Genomic DNA, 14,406 nt, shown 5'->3' with positions numbered 1-14,406 from the left:
CAACAACACCTTGTTCATAATCAGAAGACACTGACTATCATCGATCAACTGGCTAGCCAACTAGAGGCATGCTAGGGATGGTGTTTTGTCTATATATCCACACATGTAAATGAGTCTTCATTCAATACAATTATAGCATGGATAATAAACTATTATCTTGATACAGGAATTATAATAATAACTATATTTATTATTGCCTCTAGGGCATAATTCCAACATGATGTTGCTCACATTTGCAACTCAAAGCAGGAACTGCGGAATAAGCGGAGACTGGCCAAGGACGAGGTGACGATGCATGTCGGGAATGGCTCCAAGGTCGATGTGATCGCTGTCGGCACGCTACCTCTACATCTACCGTCGGAATTAGTCTTAAACCTTAATAATTATTATTTAGTACCAGCTTTGAGCATGAATATTGTATCAGGGTCTTGCTTAATGCGAGACGGCTACTCATTCAAGTCAGAGAATAATGGTTGTTCTATTTATATGAGTGATATCTTTTATGGTCATGCTCCGCTAGTGAATGGTATATTCTTGATGAATCTCGATCGTTATGTTACACATATTCAGACTGTGAATACCAAAAGATGTAAAGTTGATAATGATAGTCCCACATACTTGTGTCGCTGCCGCCTTGGTCATATCGGTGTTAAGCGCATGAAGAAGCTCCATACCGATGGACTATTAGAGTCTCTTGACTTTGAATCATTTGACACATGTGAACCGTGCCTCATGGGTAAGATGACTAAGACTCCATTCTCAGGAATAATGGAGAGAGCGACCGACTTATTGGAAATAATACATACTGATGTGTGTTGTCTGATGAACGTTGAAGCTCGTGGTGGCTATCGTTATGTTCTCACTCTCACCGATGATTTGAGTAGGTATGGGTATATCTATTTGATGAAGCACAAATCTAAGACGTTTGAAAAGTTCAAAGAAATTTCAGAGTGAGGTCGAGAATCAACGTGACAGAAAAATTAAGTGTCTACGATCTGATCGTGGAGGAGAATATTTGAGTCACGAGTTTGGCACACACCTAAGGAAGTGTGGAATAGTTTCACAACTGACGCCGCCTGGCACACCGCAATGCAACGGAGTGTCTGAACGTCGTAATCGCACTTTATTAGATATGGTACGATCTATGATGTCTCTTACCGACTTACCGCTATCATTTTGGGGATACGCATTAGAAACTGCAGCATTCACTTTAAATAGGGCACCGTCTAAATCCGTTGAGATGACACCGTATGAACTATGGTTTGGCAAGAAACCTAAGTTGTCGTTTCTTAAAGTTTGGGGCTGCGATGCTTATGTGAAGAAACTTCAACCAGAAAAGCTCGAACCCAAAGCGGAGAAATGCGTATTCATAGGATACCATAAGGAAACTATTGGGTACACCTTCTATCTTAGATCCGAAGGTAAAACCTTTGTTGCCAAGAACGGATCCTTTCTAGAGAAAGAGTTTCTTTCGAAATAAGTAAGTGGGAGGAAGGTAGAACTTGATGAGGTAATTACACCCCCTCTCGAATAGGAAAGTAGCGCAGCGCGGGAAGTTGTTTTTGTGGTGCCTGCACCAACTGAAGAGGAAGTTAATGATAATGATCATGAAGCTTTGGATCAAGTTACTACTGAACCGCGAAGGTCCACCAGGGCACGCTCCGCACCAGAGTGGTACGGCAACCCTGTGATGGAAATCATGTTGTTAGACAACGGTGAACCTTCGAACTATGAAGAAGCGATGGCGGGCCCGGATTCCAACAAATGGCTTGAAGCTATGAAATCCGAGATAGGATCCATGTATGAGAACAAAGTATGGACTTTGGTGGACTTGCCTGATGACCGGCGAGCCATAGAAAATAAATGGATCTTCAAGAAGAAGACTGATGCAAACGGTAATGTAACCGTTTATAAAGCTCGACTTGTCGCAAAGGGTTTTCGACAAATTCAAGGAATTGACTACGAAGAGACTTTCTCTCCCGTAGCGAAGCTGAAATCAGTCCGAATCATGTTAGCGATTGCCGCCTTTTATGATTACGAAATTTGGCAAATGGACGTCGAAACAGCGTTCCTTAACGGGAACCTTAAGGAAGAGTTGTATATGATGCAACCAGAAGGTTTTGTCAACCCTAAGGGTGCTAACAAAGTGTGCAAGCTCCAGCGCTCCATCTATGGGCTGGTGCAAGCATCTCGGAGTTGGAACATTCGCTTTAATGAGGTGATTAAAGCGTTTGGGTTCATACAGGTTTACGGAGAAGCCTGTCTGTACAAGAAAGTGAGTGGGAGCTCTGTAGCTTTCCTCATACTGTATGTGGATGACATATTATTGATGGGGAATAACATAGAGATGTTGGAGAGCATAAAGGCCTATTTGAACAAGAGTTTTTCAATGAAGGACCTTGGAGAAGCTGCATACATATTAGGCATCAAGATCTATAGAGATAGATCGAGACGCCTCATAGGTCTTTCGCAAAGTACATACCTTGACAAGATATTGAAGAAGTTCAATATGGAAAACTCAAAGAAAGGGTTCTTGCCAGTTTTGCAAGGTATGAGATTGAGTAAGACTCAGTCGCCGACCACGACAGCCGATAGAGAGAAGATGAGTACTGTCCCCTACGCTTCAGCCGTAGGCTCTCTTATGTATGCCATGCTGTGTACCAGACCTGATATAAACCTTGCCATAAGTTTGGTAGGAAGGTACCAAAGTGATCCCGGTATGGAACACTGGACAACGGTCAAGAATATCCTTAAGTACCTGAAAAGGACTGAGGAAATGTTTCTCGTTTATGGAGGTGACGAAGAGCTCGTCGTAAAGGGTTACGTCGATGCTAGCTTCGACACAGATCCGGATGACTCTAAGTCACAGACCGGATACATATATGTTTTGAATGGTGGGGCGGTGAGCTGGTGCAGCAGCAAGCAAGAAGTCGTGGCAGCATCTACATGTGAAGCGGAGTACATAGCTGCTTCAGAAGCAGCTCATGAAGGAATTTGGATGAACGAGCTCATCACCGACCTTGGAGTGGTTCCAAGCGCGTCGGGTCCAATGACACTCTTCTGTGATAACATTGGGGCCATTGCCATAGCCAAGGAGCCCAGGTTTCACCAAAGACGAAGCACATCAAAAGCTGCTACAAACTCCATCCAGGACCATGTCTAGAGTGGAGTAATAGAGATTTGTAAAGTACAAACGGATCTGAATGTTGCAGACCCGTTGACTAAACCTCTTCCACGAGCAAAACATGATCAACACCATAATGTTATGGGTGTTCGATACATCACAATGTAACTAGATTATTGACTCTAGTGCAAGTGGGAGACTGTTGGAAATATGCTAGAGGCAATAATAAAATGGTTATTATCATATTTCCTTGTTCATGATAATCGTCTATTGTTCATGCTATAATTGTATTAACAGGAAACAGTAATACATGTGTGAATAAATAGATCACAATGTGTCCCTAGCAAGCCTCTAGTTGGCTAGCTCATTAGTCAATAGATAATCATGGTTTCCTGATCATGGGCATTAGATGTCATTGATAACGGGATCACATCATTGGGAGAATGATGTGATGGACAAGGCCTAATCCTAAGCATAGCACTAGATCATATTGTTGGTATGTAAAGCTTTTCTAATGTCTTTTCCTTCAACCGTGAGATCGTGCAACTACCGGATGCCGTAGGAGTGCTTTGGGTGTATCAAACGTCACAACGTAACTGGGTGACTATAAAGGTGCACTAGGGATATCTCTGAAAGTGTCTGTTTGGTTGGTACGAATCGAGATCGGGATTTGTCGCTCCGCGTGACAGAGAGGTATCTCTGGGCCCACTCGGTAGAACATCATTATGAGATCAATGTGACTAAGGAGTTAGTCACACGATGACGTGCTACGGAACGAGTAAAGAGACTTACCGGTAACGAGATTGAACAAGGTATATGTATACCGACGATCGAATCTCGGGCAAGTTCTATACCGACAGACAAAGGGAATTGTATACGGGATTGATTGAATCCTTGAAATCGTGGTTCATCCGATGAGATCATCGTGGAGCAAGTGGGAGCCACCATGGGTATCCAGATCTCGCTGATGGTTATTGGCCGGAGAGGTGTCTCGGTCATGTCTGCCTGTCTCCCGAACCCGTAGGGTCTACACACTTAAGGTTCGATGACGCTAGGGTTATAGGGAATTGTTATACGAGGTTACCAAAAGTTGTTCTGAGTCCCGGATGAGATCCCGGACGTCACGAGGAGCTCCGGAATGGTCCGTAGGTAAAGTTTGATATATAGGATGGATGGTTTTGGACACCGGAAATGTTTCGGACGTCACCGGTAGTGTACCGGGCTGCACGTGTGTTGAACGCGGAGGTGCCGTGGTTCGGCACTAGATCGGAATCACACCGCGATCTGAATCGCCGCGAGTATGACTCCATCAACCGCGTTCCAGTAACGCTTCCGCTTAGCGTTCTTCAAAGGTATGAAGATGCACTCACCCCTCTCTCGTTGCTGGTCTCTCCATAGGAAGATCAGAATATGGCGTAGGAAAATTTTGAATTTATGCTATGTTACCCAACACGAAGCACCCCCATCTCGAGGTGGAAACTGGATAGGAGCACTTCTCCTCTCCGACAGTGCGATTCCGTCAGGAATACTTCCCTCCGGAAGGGAGAAATCAAAGCCATCAACATCAGCAACGCTCCTTTCATCGTGGGAGTAAAAATCTTCGTCAACAACATCTCATCTGAGACCCTAGTTCATCTCTTGTGTTCAATCTTTGTCTCAAAATCTCAGTTTGGTACCCGTGGGTTGCTAGTAGTGTTGATTACATCTCGTAGTTGATGCTAATTGGTTTATTTGGTGAAAGACTATATATTCAGATCCTTAACCATATTCAATACTCCTCTGATCTTGAACATGAACATGATTTGTGAGTAGTTACGTTTGTTCTTGAGGATACAAGAGAAGTCTTGTTATAAATAATCATGTGAAGTTGTATTCGTTCAATATTTCGATGATGTGCATGTGGTTTTTTCTTTAGTAGTGTCATGTGAACGTTGTCTACGTGACACTTCATCATCTTCGGGTCTAAGGAAAGTCATTGTGAAATAATAAGTAGACGATAAGTTGCAAGAATGACATAAGTATAAACTCCAGTTTATGCATTATTCCGTAAAAGGTTGATTTGGATCCATATGTGCTACGCTATGGTTAAATTTCTTTTAGTTATTTTTTATAGTTGTGGATGCGTACGAAAGGAGGTAATCATAGCATAGGTCTAACCATGTACCAAATTATGAAAGTAATGAACGCAAATCAACTAAATATAATAAACGTGACTAGATGACAATTCTCATGTTTCCTCGAGAACGCTTTGCTCACTATAAGAAGTACTGCTAAGCAGCTAGGGAATATCATTACGCGTGAGTAATTGGCATGTCGTGCTCTTGGGGTTATTGTAAAACTCTCAAACTCTTTTCTTTACTTAATTAATAGATGAGACAAATCTTATGCCTCCATTTCGAAAAAAAACTATAAAAAGTATTTCCGGCTTATCCTTTGCTATAACAAAGATTGAGCTGCCTTACCGCACTTTTGCTATAATTGTTACTTGTTAAAAGATATCTTGCTATAAAATTATCTGCTATTATTATTTGCATCACTTTGAGATCTAAAAATCGATTGTTATTTTTTTCTGTTTCTTGTTGGATTCGACACTTTTATTTATTAAAAAACAATTAATTCTATATAATTGTGGGTCATCAGTACATACATGTAGCTTTTTTCAACCATAATACCGTATTGGTCAAGGTGAACATGTGCATATTTACTAGCAAAAGGGCCCGTGCGTTGCAACGGGAGAAAAAAATACCACACGCTTTTAATCTTTTATAATCATTTTGATTTATTAAAATAATAAGCTAACTAACTAATGTAGTGAGTCCTATACTATTTTGTTGAGAAATCAACCCATCCATTGTTAATTCCACCATGATGAGAAATTGAGCGGGACAAGCAAAGCAAAACAAAGAGGCTACGTGAATTGATCAAGGGACTGTTATCTTATTTCACTCATGGGGTAGAGAATGTGGGATGAGATGACAAACTGAAGGTGGTGTTTCATTCTCTCTCTCTACAACAATGCAATCTTACATTCAATACATTCATTCATCCGCAAACAAATTCTCACAAAACTAAATTTCTTGCCGGTGCTTGGCACACGGTTGGAGGCATGGGGAGGGGATCTCACTAGATGATGAGTTCCTGCCGGAGGAGGGGATACGATGAGGGGAGCAAGGGTTAGGCGCCTCTATCTGGCCATAAGGAGTCGCCGTTGCCGCGCCATAACCTCGGAGTTCCCCGTGTGAGCCATGGAGGTCCGCCTCCACCTGCAAGTACTTCGCTCCGCCGCGCCTTATCCGCGCGCCACCGCCGTTCTGCATCTAGCAGACGCATCATCCAAGTCGTTGTAGCTGTCTCGTTGATTTGATCCAGAAGCTGTGCTCGAGCGCCGAAACAGGGGCAGCAAGCGGACAGAGGTACGACCGCGGAGGCGGGCGGGTTGAGATCAACAGCAGTGGTGGTTGAGGTCGGCCGCGGCGGCGAGTGGTGTGGCAGCGGCCTGGGCACAGACCAGGGTGGACCAGGGTCGACGCGATGCGCTCGAGCGCCGCAACGGGGGCAGTAAGCGGGGAGAGGTACAACCGCGGAGGCGGGTGGGTTGAGATCGGCAACGGTGGCGGTTGAGGTCGGCCGCAGCGGCGGGTGGTGTGGCGGCGGCTTGGGCACAGGCCAGGGTGGCCCAGGGTCGACGGGAGGAGGCGATGCGTACGGGTATAATTTTTGCAGCGAATCGTTTTTTCCTTTTGCGTTGCAGATAAATGATGGAGCGCGGGTTGAATAACAAAAATTCCAGGGGCTTTTTTATAAAAATATCATGGTGGGTTTTCCGACGAAAGCAATATCCGCTTTATTATTAGATAGGTACTAGGACAACGCCCGTGCGTTGCAACGGAGGCTTACGAATAGACGGAGTGTCGCGCTTAGTCGCCGTATTAGCGTTGTTGGAGAACAAAAAGAAAGGGCAAGAGAAACAACAACACGGGGAAGAGAAGTCGTTGGGAAGAAAACAGTGAGAGGTCAAGGCATTACTTATGGCGATTGGTTCCTATAAAAAAGAGATGGAGAAGAATAGTGATGTGATCGATTGTGTCCACGAAATGTTGCCTTTTATTTTGTGATTGATTGATTACGTTCCGTAAAGATGTTATCAGATATTACTAAATAGTATTTCAAGAAAATAAATATAGAATCAATATATGTAGATATGCTAGAGATAAAAAAAACTTTGGAGAATTCTCAAACGCAAACATTCACAAGCTAGATTGCTTCACATGTCAAAGTGATGCAAATCTTGATTGGTGGGGGTATGCGATATTATGTATTACAGCAGTTCTTAACAATATTTCAATTGGAGTCCACATTATAGTAAGTGTGGACGTGCAAGTACTGACACACATTGATTGAACATAATAGCAATTTCTAACAAATATGGGATGTCTTTCCTGAATATTTGAATTTTAGATAAAATGCATATAGCATCTAATTCCCGTCACGTAGAAATAATTTGAAATATCATTGTTCATGGATCATGATTCCTCTTTGAATCAAATATCATGCACATTTTGTGTATATTGTGTCTTATGTGGGTCTTATCTAATGCACAAGCAAGGTGTTTTTTTGCCAACAACATGGCCTTTGACAAACACTTTGGTGCATCGCCCGCTTATGATTTTGCGATTCGCAGGCATGGTGACAAGGCGGGTAGGACAAGCCTAGAAATCTTAAGAACCTCTTTTCACCATTCAGGGCAATGAGATTCTAGATAATGGATGTAGCCTTGAGACACGCATCGATGCAAACGATGACACCTGCAATTCTACAACAATTTGCAACCATTGGACATTGGCTATGGAAACAACACTCTGTGGCCTGCTTGGAACTTGTCAGCACTCTGCGAAAGAACCTTGGTCTTCTTATATCTAAGGTGGCGGTCACGGCAAGCACCACCGCGCACGTGGGGCGCACAAAAGCTAGAGATTGGACTCACCTTGGCTGGCCAATGTGACTATGTGAGTCATATACATATATGCTCCTTTACAGAATTATCTGCAATTGATAGTTTATTATGTTCTAACAAATTGAGTATAATCGACAAGAAAATAACACTTATACAAATGTATTCGTCAAATTCATCATAGTGATGTCTAGTTGATCATAATTTCTTCCTTTAATCTCCAACCCTCTCAGAAGCAGCTAGACACAACACACGGCAGGCAAACAACGCACATCTCACAAAACACCACCACCTAGTTGTTCTCGTCTTCCTGGGCAGATGCCACCCCGATTTTTGCTGCTCCTGCCATGACAACTCCTTTCCAGCCACCACATGGATCACCTGTCTCCCTCCCGTCCAAGCATGGACAAACAACATTAGGAGGAAAAAGGTTAAGCACAATTTTATCAATGCACGCATTGATCCGTGGATGGATGCCTCTGATTGGCCTAATTAGAGCTAAGCTAGCAGTAGTCGTCAGTGTCTGCTACTAAGTCAGACTTGTTTTTTCTGCCGGCCCGCACGGGGGAGAAAATAATCACATATGAACTCTCATGTAATTAAGAAATAGGTGGAGGAGGTGGAGGAGGTGGCTGGCGACGAAGAAGACCGGTGCTGGGGAATTGCAACGCTGCACCTCTGCTCCTTTCTTCCTTCTTCTCTCCCTCGCCTTCTTCTTTCCACCCATGAGCTGAGCGCCGCCCCTATCGCGCCGCCCCGCTGAACGACGCGCCCCCGACAACCCCCTCGCTGCGCCGCCCGTTCCCCCGGCCAGATCCGTCGAGCCGAAGCCCCCGCGCCCAGCCGTCGCGCCGCCCATCGCCCGCCGAGATCCGCGTGCCGCCGCCCTCCCCATGGCCCAGCTCGGCCAGAGCTACAACATGTGCAGTCGTTCCCCGCCGAGATCCGTGCGCCACCGCCCTCCCCATGGCCTAGCTCAGCCAGAGCTGCAACCTGTGCAGCCGTTCCCCGCCGAGATCCGCGCCACGACCCGAAACATTTTTTTCACTTACTATAGGACTGCGGATTGATTTCGAAAGAACAAAAGGAATTTTTTGCAAAAACGCCAGCGACGGACGACAGAAACGCTCCGTGCTTTATTATTAGGGGAGATACCGTATATATGTGAATCTCCAACTAATCAGGAAAAAGCTTGGTGTGATATGACTATGACCAAATGAGGATCACTAAGTTTATTAATTTCCTTCTCCCTAATGCTAACAGCCAAGTGTGAACCCTGGGAGAAGCTGCTGCCCAGCGGCGGACGTCGACCTCGCGCGGCCGAGCATCTTCCCGTACCCAGCCGCCCGGCACTTGCTGCGGCTACCCAGCAGCAGGCCGCATACCGGCGACCGCGCCGCCGTGGGGAGCTCGTCCCGGCCGGCACTGCCGCCGTCGTCGTCTTCGTCGACCCCGTGGTCCATCTGCCACAGGACGTCGAGGAACGTGCCGACGTCGCAAGGCAGCGCGAGCGGGCCCTGCGACGCGTACCCGTACTCGCGCTCGGCGTCGTCGAGGAGCCGCCGGAACAGCGGGTGGTTAGCGCAGTCGGTGCGCACCATGAACCGCTCCCGCTCCTTCCCGACGTACACCGAGAAGCACCCGGCCACCGCCGACGCTGCGCCGCCGCTCCGCCCGGGCCCGGACTTGCACCGCTCCAGGGTCCTCAGCAGGAGGCTCCTCCTCGTCCCCTTGGGTGTTGGCATGTTGGTCACCCTGCGCAGCAGAGTGAATGACAATCGAGCGCACGCCGCTTTGCAAGAGGCTCGCCAGTCGCCACCAGCATTTATAGGTAGGTACGAGGGTATTGACATGGTTAGATGCTGCGACATACTCCCTCGGTTCCAAAAAAAAAAAGTCTTCCGTTTGTGTAAATACATACTTCCTTGGTTTTAAATTTTTTGTCTTAGATTTGATTTGAATGGCTACATTTGTATCTAGAACTAAAAATAAGTATACATACATTCGTTTCTGCGACAAATAATTCGGCACAAAGGAAGTATATAACATTATCATGCATCGACCCGAGACAATTGTACTAGTTATGAGTTTATACACACAATCATTTACTCCCTCCGTTTTAAAATAAATGACTTAATTTTGCATTAACTTTAGTACAAAGTTGAGTCAATTTAAAGTCATTTATTTTGAGACGGAGTCAGTATTAAACAAAGTAGCAGCATAAGCACAAAGAAGATAAGGATCAACATTTCATGGCCTATTAAATTCCTAGGAAATTTGAACACAAAGATTATGTTTCGGAGTTATGGACTCTCACCACTTCGTCGGAGGCGAATGTCTTCACATGGGTAGGAACTTATTATTTTCTTCCCAAGGCAATGTTAACCGTAGTTCCTTCCTCTTATTATTAGGTGTGCTATGTGCATTTTCGCTATTAAGCTCAGAGCAGGGGTAAAGATAAGAAAATCCATTAAGTTCAGCTCCGTGAGTTTCCTTGGGTTCAGCTGAACCCAACACTCCATACCAGCTCTGCCAAGAGGGTTTTTTGGATGGCAAATATGATATCTGTCCGAAATTAGTTGTCTCTTAAATGGATGTCTTCCAAACAGAGGAAGTATTACGCTAGGTTTGTTCTATATGTTTTATACTCCCCCGTTTTTATATATGAACCATTTTAAAGATTTCATTACGGATTATATATAAAATAAAATAAGTGAACCTATATTTTAAAATATGTCTATATACATTCGTATGTAATTCGTAATGAAATCTTTAAAAAAATTATATTTAAAAACAAAGAAAGCACATGTTGGTTTATTATCTGTTTTGTTTTATCTACGGTTGGCCTTTACCACAAAGAAAACACAATATTTTTTTCCGTGTGCATTAGAAAACTATGTGGTCAGGTGTGTACTCCCTCCGTTCTAAAATGTAAGACCTTTTAGAAATTTCATTAAAAGACTACATACGGAGCAAAATGAATGAATCCATACTCTAAAATATGTCTATGTATATACGTATGTAGTTTATAGTGCAATTTCTAAAATGTCTTATATTTAGGAACGAAGGGAGTACATGTGTACCAATTTGTCACCGCTGCATGCATAATGCCACTCGTCCTCCAGACATCCTAATTAAACAAAACTGATGTATCAAGATTGGTTACTAGACACGCGGCGGAACATACGGATCACGAGTCATCAAAAAATCCTTTGTAATTTGGCTGATCGGTCACACGGGAACTCGTTGTTCGATGTATCATACTACCTCCGTCACGTTTAGATCTAACGGTTAAATTTATGTGTATTTTCATAATAGATAAAATTTAAGGCGCGTTGCATTTACTTCTGACAGCTAATTAGTACTTTATGATACTATTTTTATATGCATGCATAGTGTGAATGTTATTTTTTAACTTATTTCACAGCCAATCAATAACCACCTAGATCCTACAGAATTTTCATGCACATCTTCTAAACCGTGATGGAGGAAGTAATGTGAAAGGTGTTAATCATTGTTATCTGAGACCATAATAATTGTATAAACCTGTTCCCAGATAGTTCAAACAGAAGTACGCATTGTATGATTATTACTGCATCTGTGCAATTTAATCTGTCTCACTCGACAAATTTTAGTTAATCAAGCGCACCTTTGCTGATGCATGGATCGACCCGGCCGAATTCAAGTATTATCTTACTTCTTCCCTTTGAGAATTTCAAGACATCTTCTAGTCTAGGGACCAAAAGGTCATAAGTCAGATAATAGATGTAGCTATAAGTTTGTGCAGTTGTTACTGAAAAAGTCTTTCGTTCCATTTTATTTATAAAACAACCATCAACAACATACCGGAACAAACGCACGTCATCGCAACACACACACACACCCAAGTCAAGATATACAGGTGTTGAGCGCAGCAACACCATCCCTAGCACTACAAGAGCAACCGGGAAACTCAACCGTGAACACGCCACCGCGAAGAGATGAAGCCGCATACAACGAACCATGGGCTCCAAAGCGGCGCCTTCAAGAAGGTTACGACACCGGATCGCCGCCACCGCCCGATTTGAGGATCAGAGTTTCCCCTGGAGCACCATGACGGACAATGAGAGCCGGGATGACCCCTTCAAGAAGGAAACGATCTTCACCGTCGTCGATCCGTCCGAAGATAAAACATGTTTTCACCCCTGCCAATACCGACCGCCACCGAACGCCACACCCCGTCTACCACGCGCGCCCACACGGTCATGGTCACGGGCAACACCGAGCATGCGCTCTGCCGATGAGCACCGCGCTACCACCCCCAAGGTCGCCGCCCCGGCATCCAGGACCCTAACACCACCGCACCTGAATTTTGCCGCTACCCCAACAAAAGAGAGGAGAGAAAGGGGCTGCCTTTTGTAGCCCTAGACGCCCCCCCGTGCTAAAACCCAAAGGCCGGCCAAAACTGGCCTCTATCGACCCATCCCGTCATACCGGTCGTGAGACAAGCTCGGTCCTGCATCACCGGACGCGAGACGAGATCGATCATGCGGCACCGGGCGCAAGAGGAGCTCAGTCCTGCTACTCCGGACGCGAAATGAGGGATGGACCGTAGCTGGGAGAGGCCCAGCTCTCCGATGCACGTACCAAGCACTTGACGAAAGGGTGAAGTGAGGATCGATACGGTCTGCCCGCAGACGAGCCGATGCCAGAGTAAGGCGATTGTGTATGCGGACAAAGCCGCCGAGCCACCGTGTAGCCGCCGCGCCCCCGAAGGCCATCCCTCCACGCGCTGCCGCCCATGGCCAGAACAGCAGCCACACCAGACTACTACCCAACCCGCGTCGCTCGGCAGCTCCAAGCGTCGGAGCCGCCGGGCACGCACACGTGCGTCCAGCCGCCATAGCCGAGCCGGAGCCACCACCACGCCAAGAGCAGTAGCACCGGACCGGCGCTGCCCACGGCCGCCAGGCAGATCTCGCCGAAATCTCCCACCGACGTAGCTGCCCCTGCACGCGTCTCCGGAACCACCCACGCCGCAGCAGCTAGCCCCTAGCTCGGACACTAGCCACCGCGCAGGGACGCAAGGATGATGGCCCCGCAGCCTGCGGCGCAACACATGACAATGGGAGGAGGAGGCACGAGATCCACGCGTAGCCAAGTCTGGCGGCCAGCCGCGCCTCCGCCACCAGCACGAACCCATCACCGGAGTCGCCGCAGCCCTCCACGTCGACGCATCAAGAGCTGCAGCGTCGCCATGCCCCGCGCAACATGGCGCCTCCGCCCGACGAAGTCGTCCCGCACCGTCCTCCACCACGCGGAGGAGAGAGGAGGCCACGCCGCCGCCCATGCCGGCAAGGCAAGTGATGTTTTTGCACCCGAGCTCAAATGAGCCCGGGTGAACAGTGAATTCGAAAAATATTGTAAAAATGTTCAAAAAATTCTGAATCTTTTTGGGCAAACTTTGACAAATGTTTTAAGAGTTCGTAAAATTTCATCATGAATTCACATTTATGGAAGTCGTGACAAAAAAAAACAAATCAAAACTCTAAAAATGCTACTTTCAAAAGTATTTTGGAGCAAAAAAAATATGATTTCGTACCAAAATATTGCAATTTATTAAAACATTTGTCAAAGTTTGTTGTAAAAAAATCAAAAAAATTAAAAATTTTAAAAATATATTTTTAATTTGCTGTTCACCCGAGCTAAATGAGCTCAGGTGTAGAAGAGCAAACCCTGCCGGCGAGATCTGACGACAGCGAGGAGGGAGGAGACGGGAGAGGGGGCCTAGGGATGACGGCGGACCGGGGTGCCCCCCGGTCGCACGCGGGATGACGCTTGGGAGGGGGGGGGGACGACTCTAGGTCTGATACTAGTCCTTCTGCAGTTGTTTACTAACAAATGTACAAGCGAGATTGAGATAATTGACAAAATTAAGCTAACTGTCCTAGAGAAGCTCCATCCCTGGATGCTAACGCCAGCTCCCAGCGAATGGGAGAAACGCAAGCAAGCTTACAGCCAATGATTTGCAAAATCGCAATATGATTGAGTTGCAGAAATAGTATAAGGTTGATTGGAATAAGACGGATACCATGCTGAGGGATATCCGTATCTTTCAAACCCACCACCTTAGTCAGGAATAAAGGAATTGGTTAACTTCAACTGATTGATCACGAGTATATGTGAAGATCATCTACAATCTATTTTCTGATAGGAGGGGAACAGTGACAGCACTGTACTTAATCAGTTTGAAAAGATGAGTGGTTCACCCCAGAGAAGTCTAGTTTACTTCGACATCTATTGATTTCCTTACTTGTCGCGTCAAAGTCTCACTGCATCAATCCTTAGTCGC

General features: G+C 45.6%; 1 protein-coding gene across 1 annotated transcript; it reads right to left on the bottom strand.

Annotated features, from left to right (window-relative positions):
• Window positions 1-9,331: 9,331 nt before the first annotated feature.
• Window positions 9,332-9,946, bottom strand: LOC123450820. Its single transcript, XM_045127897.1, has one exon. It carries the CDS (start codon window positions 9,944-9,946, stop codon window positions 9,332-9,334), a length of 615 nt encoding a protein of 204 aa, XP_044983832.1.
• Window positions 9,947-14,406: the final 4,460 nt, after the last annotated feature.

Source organism: Hordeum vulgare, chromosome 4H (assembly GCF_904849725.1).
Source record: "Hordeum vulgare subsp. vulgare chromosome 4H, MorexV3_pseudomolecules_assembly, whole genome shotgun sequence".
Taxonomy (NCBI): Eukaryota; Viridiplantae; Streptophyta; class Magnoliopsida; order Poales; family Poaceae; genus Hordeum; species Hordeum vulgare.
The sequence above is the reverse complement of the archived record's forward strand: the minus strand, read 5'-3'. Positions and strand labels throughout refer to the sequence as shown.